This window comes from Trichoplax adhaerens, genomic scaffold, assembly GCF_000150275.1.
Source record: "Trichoplax adhaerens TRIADscaffold_4 genomic scaffold, whole genome shotgun sequence".
Lineage (NCBI taxonomy): Eukaryota > Metazoa > Placozoa > Uniplacotomia > Trichoplacea > Trichoplacidae > Trichoplax > Trichoplax adhaerens.
In genome coordinates this window covers 8,063,749-8,077,828 of record NW_002060946.1, presented here as the reverse complement: position 1 = coordinate 8,077,828, position 14,080 = coordinate 8,063,749, and the positions used below count along the sequence as shown (strand labels likewise).

The window sequence follows — 14,080 nt, the reverse complement described above, 5'->3', positions numbered from 1 at the left end:
AGAGATTTAATTTGGCTGCTACGACTCCAACTAAGAAATGGAAGCTACCAACATGCTATCCATTGCATCCTGGCTTAATGAATGTATATGCTGTACTCGTGCAGTGCAGTTCATTCATTCAAAATGAAATTAGATTGGCAGTGAAATGTATTTCTTACCATTTGCGTTGTCATCGGGTAAGAAATTCAAGCATAATTTATATAAATAAGCGGCTGGGCTGAAATCATCCACGATAGGGCCTCGTTCCGTCATGATGGTTTTCCGCGAGCCACTTGCTAGTGCAATCACGAGCAAGGCAACTCGACTTGGAACTATTCACTGTCACTGTGTACAGAAATTTGCTGATGAAAGTATCTCCTCCCTTCTCAGCAAAGATGGAGTTGGTTTGGTTTCGAGTGAGTAGATCGTAGATACGAAGATAGACCTGCACGAATTACATTCGTACTCGAATAATTTGGAGTAATGTTATCCAGTTGAAGTCTACCGTCAATCGGTGGCACAAGGGAAAGAGTTTGGCAATCAGTAATTCAGTAGTATTCTATAATACTCTACACCAGTTTGAAGAAAAAATCAATTTGCAACGGTAGAATAGAATTCTATAATCTAAAAACCAGCTGAAAGGTGATCTGATATCGTAAGATTTGCAAGCAGTAAAATCTTTAACAGACTTGCTGACTCCCACACTGTAAGCGAACCAACTTGAATCAGTTGTTATTTGGATTTTTTCAAAGAGAAATTCTTCCACCCAGTCAATATCTTTGAAAATTTCGATGCTTTAATGTTGATTTTACTTGTAGGGAGAACTTGAGGTGAGATTTTCATAAGAAATGGCAGCTTTTACAACGCTATAAACTGAGTGTTGACAGGATTGCCAATTGGCAATGGCCGCAATTTAATTCACTGTACAAATTGTGCTTTGGCAGTAGCGTTCAGTCAAACTTCAGTCACTGTGAAGTTGACTTGAGGTAAAAGTGCACTGTAGGTGAGGTTTGGAGCCGGATCGGATCGGATCGGGATCGTGAAACACAGTGAAAGTCAAGTAAGTTTGGACCCGTTGATCAACGTGCGATCCGAATGCGTACCGTACCGTGCTGCTAATAACCATTGCATGCCGTACTGTGTTGACTTATACGATTATGCGATAGAGTTCATACTGAACTGAGTGAGCTGTTAGCGTACCATACGGTGATCTGTACCGTTTCAACGGGGCTGTGGCGCCAAAATTTTGAAAATACGAAGAGGGTACTCATACAGTACTTGACTAAACGTTGAACTGTACTGTACTCTGACGACAGTGTGCAGTGTGCACTGTGCACTGCAGTAGCACGGACAACTGGAAGAATACCTGGACCGGACACGTCTTTGGACGGACAGATATTTGTCCCCCCTTTGGTCCACCAATTGTGTCCAAGACTTCACTATGACCGTACTTGAGTATGCAGACAGTCGATCCTGAATGGACTGATTTTTTCTAAATTAAGTAATATTACATTATATTCTATTGCCTGTTCTTAAGCTTTGCTTGGAAGCTGTAGCTTTAGATCATTCATGTTATTTAAATTAATACGAGTGATTTAGAAAACAAGCAAGGAAGCTCCATACCGAGTGACTATTTTTCCCCATTTTTGGGCCACATCTTGTATGAAAAGTCCGTCCATCCGGTGGCAGTAGCCAGGAGCCAGTATTGGCTCCTTCTGACCACCGTCCTGTCGAAACTACAGTACACTCAGTACAGTACAGTACTATGGTACAGTGTACAGTATTAGTCTTGAGAAGTCCCTACAGTATACTGTAGTACTGTACAGTACAGTGTACAGTGTACAGTACAGTAGATCTCTATCAGTACAGTACATTTCATAAATGTACTGTACGTACAGTACAGTATACTCAACTCTACAGTACCATGTCGTGATCTCATCTTCAGACTGGGCCGAGAAAGCAAATCCAATCGCGACCCAATTACTTACCAAAAAGTCAATCTACACTTGGAGTAAAGGGCTCCAATGCAACATCTTGAATGGTAAATGCAATGCAAGCTCTCAGCCGAATCCATTCCAGAATACTGATGAGCCAGAACATCACGAAGACCACTGCTCGTGCAGTTTGCACTAAATTAACCCTGCAGGATGTCATGCACGATGAAGCAAAGAGCGAATTTTTCGTTCAACTCGACTCCGGTACTTGTATACCATGTACACTACACTGTCTGTTATTTTTCTACTGTGTTGACAATAGTTTACTACGGTATATTGGTCGGTAGATGTTTTTAGTGAAACCTATTTCAACATAGTTTTACTCATTGAAAGACTAAAATTCAACCTATTAATGTTGTTGTTGTTGTTGTCGTTTTTTATACCAGACAAAGCTGTCTTGCAATATTCATTAGCTCAAAATGAAGGAGTTATAGATATGTTGCATACGGGTGTTCCTCCCAGATTCCGTGGTATGGGTGTTGCTAAGCTATTAGCTCAGGTTAGCGATAAAAGAGATACAACTTGCCCATACCTTGCTGGTATACTTGTACCTGCCATTCAAATTAAACAGACATTCTTTGATACAATCCAGAATTGGAATAGTACTTTGATCATTACAATGATGAAATTTGCAGTTTACTTTGTAAATCGGTTGATGTTGTTTTTTGCATGTTATATCGACTTGCTTAACAGCAATTTGTCAAGGACTCCATTGCGATTCAATTGTTGTACATGTATAATGCTTTCTTATTTTGCTATCCTAGACTGCTTTCGATTACGCCTTACAAAATCGTTTCAAAATGAAATTATCTTGTTGGTACTTGGCAGAATATCTACAAAAAAATCCTAAGAGGGAATATGAAGAATTGGTTCTAAAATAGTTTCAAATCCGATTCCGTAATCATTTCGCTGACGTGTACGTTATTCTACTCAACTTGGCTGAGGATAGTGTTAAAGTAACTACGTGCTGTTTTGATGCCGATAGATATGACCGTACAGGTATTTCGTTTGAGAAATGTACAGTATTTGGATACTACAGGAAAGGCTTAACAAAGTGTACTGCTGAAGTACATGATTAATGCTTACTTTCAAATTTTAAGAGTACATTACTAGTCGAATTGACATTATCTATTTACAATTCATATTTAAAAATGATCATCTAATAATGATAAATAAGCTCATGTAAACAACTAAACCGAGCATCATCAATTTATAAAAATCATTATTGAATTGCCTTGTATTTATATGATATAGACGTTACTAAATGCATAGAATGTGTAATGAAATACCATATATAGATGTCCTCGTATGTACTGCATTGACGATGTATACTTTTCATATTGCTATATTGCATACAGCAGATACCTTTGATCTACAAAGTAGCAGTAGAACTGTATCGCTTCTAATAATAATAAAGGCTAAACATAGGAAGCATTGACTAGATCAAATCCAACATACGTTACATCGAATTAGGCTGAACTCATAAACTATTATAAAACTGAACTTTTACACTATTCTGATTCATTTACCCTCAGTTGTTACTCTGCTTAGTAACTACAACGTTACTTTGCACGAATTTTTAACATTGAAAATCACGTATTTATTATGCATTACTCGAAGTTACATTGAATTCACTCCTCTAATGTCGTACAATCAAGAATCTCAGAAGACGTACCCGGTGCGCTACTTTATTTTTATTATTGTGAGAAGAAATCTCTTGCACCGATCGTTATTATGAATTTTCTACTCCTAAAAATTCTGTTTGGTATCGGACTCCGAGAAAATTTGAAATCAAATCAGCCTAATTTAAATACCATATTGAAGCAATGCATTTATAAACTACCTTTAGTTTATAACACGCTAAAAGCATACAGTACACCCTAATTACAAATTCTATAAATGAGACAATATTACACCTATACATAATCCAGTCTTACGACCCCGAATGTACAGGTGTAGACAAAGTAGCGCGAGGTATCAAAATAGCAAGATCTTTAAAAAAATACATGGAGCATTTTTCGCATGTACTCTACCTTATACAAGATTGATTATAATAGGATCCAATGTAGAAGCAATTAGTCGAAAGCAAAACTATGTAAGGAAAAGTATTTTAGCAAATACACCTCAATATCTTTAATCCCTAGTGATAAGTATATCCATGCCACTGTAAATATGTATATATATCTGTTATGTACGCGTATATATTATCTCGCAGATTGCGTCAAAATGTATATTACTACAAATACCTATTGAGAGTGTTATTGTCGTTATTAATAATATCTATAATCAAATATGGCATGGAATAACACAATGATATAAATGCCTATACGCTACTGTGCAAAAGAAACGCGAAATTGCAATCAAATAGAAATTAATTGACAGATTCTAACAACAGATTTATCATATTATCATATCAGTATCTGTCAAGTAAACATAACAAGTCTATTTTAATTCATGTTTTACAATATACCAATTCACAAAATGCCCTACTAAAGGTTATTAGTATCATAGCAAGATAGAAAGAGTAACCAAGAGATACTTTTACCATAACAAGAAAACCCAGATTACACAAGTATATGAATTTACCTTGGAACTATCGGTACAAACGATCTAACAATTTCCTCAATATTATCTAATGTTTGAGCAGTTAGATCCAGCCATGAGAGAGTAAAGTCTTTCATGGTTATATCCTCGGGGGCTTGCACATCAACACTTCGATTGCAACTCATACCGCTGTTACTAGGCAAATCATCACGAAACTCAGGATCTACAATAATTTAGAACATCATTAAAAGAAAATGAACCCTTATTTGAAGCATTCAATTCCTAAAATCATTCAATACTGTAATATACACCTGCTACTTCAGCTATAGCACGAATGAAATTGGCATCTTCGCTATCGCTAAGGTTATCATTCATATCCTGGATAGCTTCTGTAGTGGGTGTTTCATCTGGTCGATCTTCTTCATTGCCAAGTAAATGCTCTCTTTTAATCTTAACCATATTACATAATATTAAAGCGTATCTTTTAGCGCCAGCAGCTGTTGCATTTATGATCTTTTGAGTATCGTAATGATGCTTAATTTTACAAATTTTAGTTATATTTTCGAAATTGAGTCGATTATGTTGCTTAGTATTAGGGATAGTAGCATATGCCGACCATGCTCTTTCGCATGTAGAAGCATGCGGCGTAAGAGTAATTATTGTAATGGCGACGGTAGATAATTCCGATGTCTCTTGTGAGTACTCATTCCAAAACGTGATTGGCGCTTTAGCCATATGATTCCATGTAATTTTATCATCGAATGGAAATCGTTTATGGCAGTACGCAATATATTGCTCCATAATTAAAGCAATATCCACTTGTGGATATAATCTCTCCACAAATTGCGAAAAAAGTGAGCGTACCCTTCGCTTACCAAATTGGCTTAAGCCAGTAAGATAAATGCGAGGATCTAGCACAATCGATATTATCTGATGATCTTCAATGAAATTTTGTATCCTTTTTTCAATATTATTGAATATATTTATTCTAATGGTGTTGTCTACTTCTGGTGCGTTATTCAGTAGGCATAATAACCACATCCATGTTATTAGAAATTGGCTAGAGGTTATATCAGATCTTTCAGACATTGCAGCAATAAAATTAAACGGTGTTAAGATGGCATAAGTGCTTTTAAGATCACTCCAAAAATGATCATCGTTTATTATGCTTTGAAGGTTACTTTCTGGTGTGTCAAATGGCATAAATGCGTCGTCTGAGCATTTACCAGATGCAACTTTAAGTTCCTTTTCGATGCACAATATTTGCTTTACACACATGGCTATTGAATACCATTGCGCTTGTGTCGGAATCCAAATCGATATATCTTGTATATCTAGTTCATCTCGAAGTAGGCCATAAAAGGATTTCGATTGATGTGTAAACCTGGCAATTTTTTGACACGTCCCAATGCTATTGCCAAGATACGTTAGGTTTCTTATAACATCTTTCATGATGAAATTCGATTGATGGGCTAAACAACTTCCTGTCAAGCCTATTCTCGCATCTGGTTGCTCTCGTACTTTTTTCTTTACTGCGGCGTCTATATCGGAACTATCGCTGCAAAAGCTTACTTGAGTCGATACTGGAAGTTTTAACCTACCAATAAAGCTATAAATTTCTTCAAAGATATCTGGAGCAGTTTTAGCACATGGGCGAGAAGTAATATATATCAATTCTGAATACGCGTTTTCATTTGTTGCTACCCAATTTGTGATGTTCCAGTTATCAACACTATTGGTAGCATCGCACGATATCGTCAAATATGTCGAATCCAGTAAAAAATTAGTAATATCTTCATCTGTTTGTAGCTGTAATTTGTTGACAATTTGCTCGCAAGCTTGATATCCACTTAGTGGTTGAAAATCCGGATGCAATCTCATTTGAAATTCTCGAAAGTAGCCATTGTCTAAGAATTTCCAAGGAATATCGGAAGTAATAAGAGCAAGCACCAATGAACTATATAAGGCTGTATGTTCTAAATTGGTCGGCTTTGCCATTCCATAATCAGAAATTTTTCGTTTTTTGCCAAGCGCTGGAGGTGCAGATAGGGGATTAGCGGAAGCTAACCATTCAGCATTGTTTAATGCTGTGCATTCCATATCGCTGTCTGCGCTTTTATTGTATTTAATATTATGATATTGCTTTATTTCACTTGGAACTGCGCTGCAGTTCTCTAAAATATGTTTGGTCATTTTCTCGATCGTACCATAAAATGCAGCATGGCAGTATCGACAGCTGACATATTTTTTTTTAGCATCGATCTGGATAAAGCTTTGCCAAATGAGGCTACGTTTTCTTCCAAGTGATCTATGACTTACTACAATCACAGGAAATACATACTGTATAACTCTTCAATTACTCTTAACATCAGTAGAAAATGGAAATCTTTAATATCGTGCTATTTGAATGCAGTATTTCATATATTATATTATAGATAGTCTATTACGATCGATCCAGCATGTAGGTGTAAGTTTTAATTGTGTATAAGTTAGTTTTTCTTTATTTTCTTAGTCCAACAGTACACATGAATACTGTCTATGCAATCCCTCGACTTATTACCATGCTACTATCGAAATAACGGATGTGAGAGGTTACTTCCTCACTAAATAGCTTTAATTTTAGAGCACTAACAAGTGAAGCCGCGAGACTTTGTAGGCGTTATGGCTACACTAGCACTGAATTAATTTGATCATAACACTAGCTTACCGTGGATGTTCTGCTCACAAATTTTTAATTTAATTTAATAGAACTGTTCGAGGTCCGGTCTTCAAATCCGTATCACCGACCAATTGCGTAGACTTACTACCCATCGACTCATAGACTATTTGCAAACTAAAATAGGCTTCTCTTAGGAGTATTGTACACTGAGAGAAGATATACACTTGATTTTAGACTGTGCAGTAGACTTGACTTATTTTTTTTTCAACTTTAAAAATAAAGGTAAAGAGACAAGAGAGAATCCCTATCATAGAGCTGATTTGGAGCGCATACCCACCCGTTAGCATAATTCATTCATGAATTAATTATACACAGCAGAATAACTTATAATTAAGTAAGAAGAAAAATGCTGCAGTAATATCCTATTTTACTAAGTTCTGCTTGCAAGTAGTTGTAACTATTAATACATGAAGTGTAATGATGAAGAAAGCCGACTCCGACGATCCACATTTACAACTAGTAACTCTTTCTCGACATTTTGGCCTCCATGGATTGACCCAAATCCGTCCATCCGACGGTGACCGAGAGACGGCGACCGTCGTCCACCGCAATACCTTCTAGTCTATAGTAATCCCATGCAACGATCGCTGTCGTACAGTAACAGGCTTATTCTAGCATGGGTGTCTCGGGGTCTATACAGTCGTTACCACTCACGCGGTCGGCTGGCGTCCGTCCGATGTGACGACAACCACAAAGAACTGGCAACAGCCTGCTAATCGTGCTGGCACGCCTTGCATGACCAGATGATTTATTGGAAATATTCCATCAGCCGACTAAACAGAAAGCATCAGCGAGAGATTTATGGAATGACTGTCGAATGCGAATATACAAATTAATGTCCATTTTCAGTTTATACTCTTGATGCTATTCATCGACTGAGGTTATTGGTCACGGAGATTATCGATCGATTGCCATTATCGTACGATCAAGCTTATTCAAATTCATTTATTTTAGCCCAAGTGAATGACTACTTGATCGATCAAATGAGCTCATCCTAGGAGTAAGTAAGTAAGATATAAAGCATAATCTGAAGAGAGAGGAGTTGTTCATATCATTAGTCAGTATTGACTGTTTTAAATGATCACAGCTCAAGCGTACGCCTGGTATCGACTCGATTCTCTGCTATCATATCAAAAGTGAGTGCTGTCCTTCCATTCGATTAAAACGATCTGTTAACACCCTCGAGGTATAGTTAACGGTAGTGCTGGAGCATTGACAAGTTATTGATCCAGTCATGATGGAGAATACCAATGGAAATTCCAAAAAGGCTCTTGCTATTACTGTCAACAAGAGTGATAAAGTGAACTTACCTGTTAGCATATCATTATTTGGCTTTTCCATCGATTCTTGGTCGACTTCGTCGCAGTTTATGGCAATGTCTAGCGGTGTTTTAGCTTGCTACTTAATTTATGGATACATTCAGGTTAGTTGTCAGCAATCCATCAAAGTGCTACTAGTCATCTACTCTAAGAAGAGAAATTCACGTTGCAACGGTTACATCACAATAAATCGCTTATCCTTATGACGGTAGCTGATATCTGGTTAATTTCACAGAAAATAGCTAATCCTCAGCACCTAACCATGGATTGAATTAATAATAATACACTTCAACTCTGCACCAACACTTTGTGCACAATCGTTTAGTAATTAGTAATTAATTGGCAAAGGTTATATTCAATTGATGACCATTTTAATAGTAGTGTACAGCATAATGTATTCTCCTTCTGTTATACGCTCAGTATTATGCAGAAATTCAAGTTGGCTATCAAGAATGCTTGCTAATGACCCCCGTTCACGAAATAGATCGTATACTTATAAAATCATAAGCTGATGTTTGGATATGTCTTAATTCACATAAATTTCATTTCCAGATATTTATTTACCGATAAAAAATTCAAATTCAATATGATAAAGTACTTGCTTCTAAATTGAAGCAGTGTGCTGCTACTGATGGACTATTTACAGTCTTGAGTTTGCTGTGGGTTTCAAAGTCTGTTCATTCAATTTTGGATCAACTACATGTCTTGAACTGAACCCTTACAGTTTGATTAGCAAATTTTGTAAAAGTATTTTTTTCATATTGAGACCGAAAACACGTGCCCATTTGTCCATACACCAACGATGGAATCCAGTATCGTTTATAAATGCATGGGCTAAAAGATTGACAGTCAAGATGGAATAAGATTTATTATAGAGATAGTACTGTCACTGAAGTTTAGGATCTTAGTATTAGTATCATAAAGCGCTGGGAATAGATTGCAATTGGGTTCTATATTTCGTTATAGCATGAATGAAGTACATCATCTGATAGTTTGTTCATCTTAGGAGAGATGTTCCCACTGAATTAGAGTAAAATATCAATTGACACACTAAGCTGGCCAATTTAAGGAAAATCCTTGTTGATTGAGTATCGAACCCAATTTTGTGTGCGTAGTTGTGTAAATTAATTAAACTAGCTGATACTTAAGTTAATGGCCGCGTATCAAATACCGTACTGGTTGAGACACTTAATTGTCGATATCGAGACAACTGCATATTACAGTAAAGTGTACCATAAGTGAAAGATTGCCAACACGGAAATGCCTTTACATTTCTGGACACATTACTAAGCATCAACAACTATCCCTGTGGATTAAAATTTCATTTGTATAGTCGTATGCTTGATCATAACATCCTAAATGCAATGTGCGTAGCTTCTAAAGAATGATTATATTAATTTTTAATATCCATAATAGGAGCGAATGTTTCTCATCAAAGGTTTCAAACAATATGGATGGTACTTAACCCTTGTTCAGTTTGGCTATTACACAATATTTGGTGCAATAGAAATGCAGCTAAAAAATCCGATTGCGCGAAAGAGGCGAATACCACTGCGTATTTATGCGATTATTGCATTTTTAACTGTAGCAACTATTGGCTTATCCAATACATCTTTAGGATATTTAAATTACCCAACTCAGGTAGGAATCTTAGCTTGTCTACCAAAAGATAAAATTTTATTCATGTATCGGTTTTTACCATTATATAAAATTAAAATGTGTCTTAATTGTTACTACATGACTGAATTGATCTTTTGATTATCATATTGAAATTTTTGAATAATCAATTTTTGAAATCTTTTATCATCTTCAACTCTATTCTTGAATGAGTTTCAAAATAGCTATTGTCGTCGTTTATAAAATCTGTATCATTAAGTATTATCTACATCGGAGACTTTACCAGCTGTTGTTAGTTCTCTTTATTTTCAATTCCACCTTTCATCTGAGTAAAGTGTTAACTAAACTAATAGGAAGTAATCATCAATAATTATTATTGTTATTGTAATAGGTAATATTTAAAAGTTGTAAGCTCATACCTGTCATGATTGGTGGCATCCTGATTCAAGGGAAAAAGTATACTCTTGCGGATCTCGTTGCAGCTCTTTTGATGTGTGTTGGTCTAATTCTGTTTACCTTAGCAGATAGTAAAGTTTCACCAACATTTGATTCCTTTGGCGTTATTCTAATTTCTTTGGCTTTATGTGCTGATGCGGCTATCGGTAATGTACAAGAAAAAGCAATGAAAGGATACAATGGCACCAACTTAGAGATGGTAATGAGCACTTACTACGTTTACTTCATAAAATTCCATTTTTCTATACTTTGGGATATATTCATTCACATTTCACAATGCCACATCAAGCTAGTAGCTAATGATTTTCTCTACTCTACCTTCATTACTATTAGCTTAGATCTATACTAATTGCTTTTACTTTTGTTGGTAGGTATTTTACTCGTTTTCCATTGGGTTCGTATACATTTTTATGGCTCTATTTATCACTAATCAGTTGGGACCGGCATTTCGATTTTGTAGTCATAAGGCATTGACCATTTATGGCTTTGCCGCAATACTCTCCTTTACGGGCTATATTGGTGTTAACATGGTTTTAACATTAGTTCGTGTATTTGGAGCCCTCATGGCAGTCACGGGTGAGTTCTTTTGATAACTATTCTATTGAAGTAATTGCACTTCTTATAATAAGATAGTCATTTTCGACGTTAAACGCTTGATTCTGATCAAATGTTGCTTAAATTATATAGTTACCACATTCCGGAAGGCGATAACTGTCGTTTTATCGTTTCTCTTCTTTGAAAAGCCATTTACAATACAGTATGTATGGTCTGGCTTGATCGTATTATTAGGAATAGCTTTAAATATTTATAAAAAGAATAAGTCAGTAATTGATGACTGGATTAATGCCAAACTTCGTAAGACTAAACTTTTTAAACAAAAATCTGTCGCTGAACAAGTTTTACTTAAAGTCTAAGACTAATTGTAAATAAATTTGTTGAATTTTTTCAATATTATTCAGTCTTTGGTATGAATGCCGTTAATCGAAATTGAAATCTTGTTTTCTATTTTTATATCTACCAATGTGTACTGTGTACAAGTTGGAATAACTGCTTACAAAAATATGCCTATGATATTATTCTTTGCTTGTTCTCCTAAGATTAAGTTTGGCTTATAGCTACCGTAATTGATATGTATCATAGCTTTTATCTATGATGTATAATCATAAGAAATTGTAATTTTTACAGAGTGTTTATGATAGTACATCTGATATATACCTTACTTTGATAATAATATTGAAGATGTGTTATTATATGTTGGACGTGAGAAAATATAGTAGACTGTTTTATTGATTATAAATTAATAGTGAATCGAATTTTGCTCAAAAGTTTAAAAGATAATGATACCTTTATTTTTTCGAGATGGCTCATTTTACGAAGGATAACTGTGAAAGTTATCTACAGTTTATCTCGTAATCAGTCATTCAGCGTTATATTCATTAAAATTAAATACTTTTTTATAATAAAAAATGTAAAGATTACTACTTTAAACTGAGAATCAAAGTCTGTTCTCAGTAAGAACAATTAAAAGGCATATGAATGAAATCGAGAATCAGTACACTAGTAACATGAAGAAAGGATAACCACTTTTTGGCTACAATCGCGCATTACTGAAGTATTAGCATTTCTAATCAGATTCCATATATTGATGTTGTAACATTGCAATATTTGGTGTATGCCATACTTACTTACATTGGCGAATAACACATGTGCTATACTGTACAGCAGATTCCACAAAAACGTATCATTTGCTTTAGATACAACACAGATACTGTACTAATAAGTTGTGGCATAATACCATAATTATAATAGAATAGAAATGCTTATATTCCTATTTTAGAGCATCGTCTTTCGTAATATGCGTATGCTCATATAGCTTTATAAGACCGGTCTCGAAGGCAATACATGAGTCTAAGGACTATTCTCATAATCTATAATTGATCCCATTGAGGTGCTACATCTTCAAGGAAGAATCTCTCTACTAATTTGTTGATTTTATCCGGCTGACGCTTATGTATGGCATGCTTTCCATCTGGGACTATACATAGATGGGAATGTTTAATATGCTCATGTAGATAATGTGCATGAAGGGAGGGTATCATAGGATCTTTTTCACCATGAACAATTAACGTAGGACACACTATTTTATCAGCGTCTGCTTTGCAAACATCTCCACCGTTTTTATATATTTGAAAGAAAGTTTGGTAATAATCCTTATTCATCTGTGCCAATGTTTCTCGACCATATATTCCACTTAAAACATCTAAGGTTTTTGGATTCCATTTCGAGATATCCATTAAAGGCTCCATCAGATCACAATCAGCCTTAGTAAAGTATGCACAAGCATTTAAGAGAATCAATTTCGAAACACTTTTAGAATTTGTAGCTGCATGAATAATGGCAGTTATACCACCATCACTCCATCCTAGTAAGCAATATTTGTCGAAACCTAGCTTGTTCATTAACTGGATTGTATCATCGGCGTCGATACGATAAAAATCGACAGGAAATTGTCGATCGGGAGGCCTTGAATTTCCATAGCCGCGAGGATCAAATGTAACAACAGTCATACTCTCCGATAGGGCATAAAAGTTATGCTTAAAATCGCTCAAACCAGTTCCGAAAGAGCCTGGCATGCAGAGTACTACTGGCTGCCCTTGGCCTCGTTTACTATAATATAACTCAACACCGTTGATTTCAATCTTACCCGATTGCACATCCTTAGGTAATTCAGACGTCATCCTGTTATTATACTTGCTATAATTGGCAAACCAAGATTTGCCGTAACTAAATCGATGCTTTCTACAGTAAAGGAAATCAGTTGCTATATTTTGTCTAATCCGACGTAATGCTTGTATCATAGCAGAGATTTAAAGAGAGCTGTTGGCAAATTAAGAGCTTCTCCTAGATACGCCCGAACGTCGTAGAAGGAAGCTCTTCTGAAAGTAGCGGGATTGCCGTACGGACAGCAATAAAATATACTGGGTGCTGTATGCTATAGGAATACAGACACTAGTATAAACACTATAAATATAATGCAATAAATAAAAGTGAGAAATGACCATTCTCCATCTTCCAGTTCCAAGGTTCAACAGCTCATTTTACAGCAGCCGGTGAGGTAATCGTCGATGTTCTTATCCAGCTGCAATCATTATTATTAAGTTTACTGGAGAAATTGGTATGCACCGAGCTATTTTACTACAGTAGTACTCATTGGCCTTATTTTATCTTGTCTAAACCAACTAAGTTAAGCAGCTAAAAAAGCTTGCTGGCATTTATTGGAGCTCTAATCAACTCCTCTACTGAAGCACATCAGGAGTAACTGGGCTATAATTCGCTTGCATACAGAATATTTTTCTCCTAAATTAAAATTTCTATACTTTAATTCAATCGCAACTACAGGAGAATCTACAGTAGGTACAAAAGAGTAATAGCCAAAACATAGAGTTTTGGGT

At 35.7% G+C, this 14,080-nt stretch overlaps 4 protein-coding genes across 4 annotated transcripts; 2 read left to right on the top strand and 2 right to left on the bottom strand.

Annotated features, from left to right (window-relative positions):
* Positions 1-253: 253 nt before the first annotated feature.
* On the top strand, positions 254-2,854 carry TRIADDRAFT_56094 (uncharacterized protein; the record flags this gene model as incomplete). Its single annotated transcript, XM_002112216.1, has 4 exons — positions 254-395; positions 1,925-2,020; positions 2,360-2,472; positions 2,738-2,854. The coding sequence occupies 4 exons, from the start codon at positions 254-256 to the stop codon at positions 2,852-2,854; spliced, it is 468 nt and encodes a 155-aa protein (XP_002112252.1).
* A 1,701-nt stretch (positions 2,855-4,555) lies between these two features.
* On the bottom strand, positions 4,556-6,710 carry TRIADDRAFT_56093 (uncharacterized protein; the record flags this gene model as incomplete). Its single annotated transcript, XM_002111706.1, has 2 exons — positions 4,556-4,740; positions 4,829-6,710. The coding sequence occupies 2 exons, from the start codon at positions 6,708-6,710 to the stop codon at positions 4,556-4,558; spliced, it is 2,067 nt and encodes a 688-aa protein (XP_002111742.1).
* Positions 6,711-8,473: 1,763 nt separating this feature from the next.
* Positions 8,474-11,542, top strand: TRIADDRAFT_24343 (uncharacterized protein; the record flags this gene model as incomplete). The annotated part of the gene is made up of 5 exons (XM_002112215.1): positions 8,474-8,659; positions 9,972-10,196; positions 10,564-10,827; positions 11,000-11,204; positions 11,316-11,542. The coding sequence occupies 5 exons, from the start codon at positions 8,474-8,476 to the stop codon at positions 11,540-11,542; spliced, it is 1,107 nt and encodes a 368-aa protein (XP_002112251.1).
* A 1,014-nt stretch (positions 11,543-12,556) lies between these two features.
* Positions 12,557-13,486, bottom strand: TRIADDRAFT_23731 (uncharacterized protein; the record flags this gene model as incomplete). The annotated part of the gene is made up of 1 exon (XM_002111705.1): positions 12,557-13,486. One exon carries the CDS (start codon positions 13,484-13,486, stop codon positions 12,557-12,559), a length of 930 nt encoding a protein of 309 aa, XP_002111741.1.
* Positions 13,487-14,080: the final 594 nt, after the last annotated feature.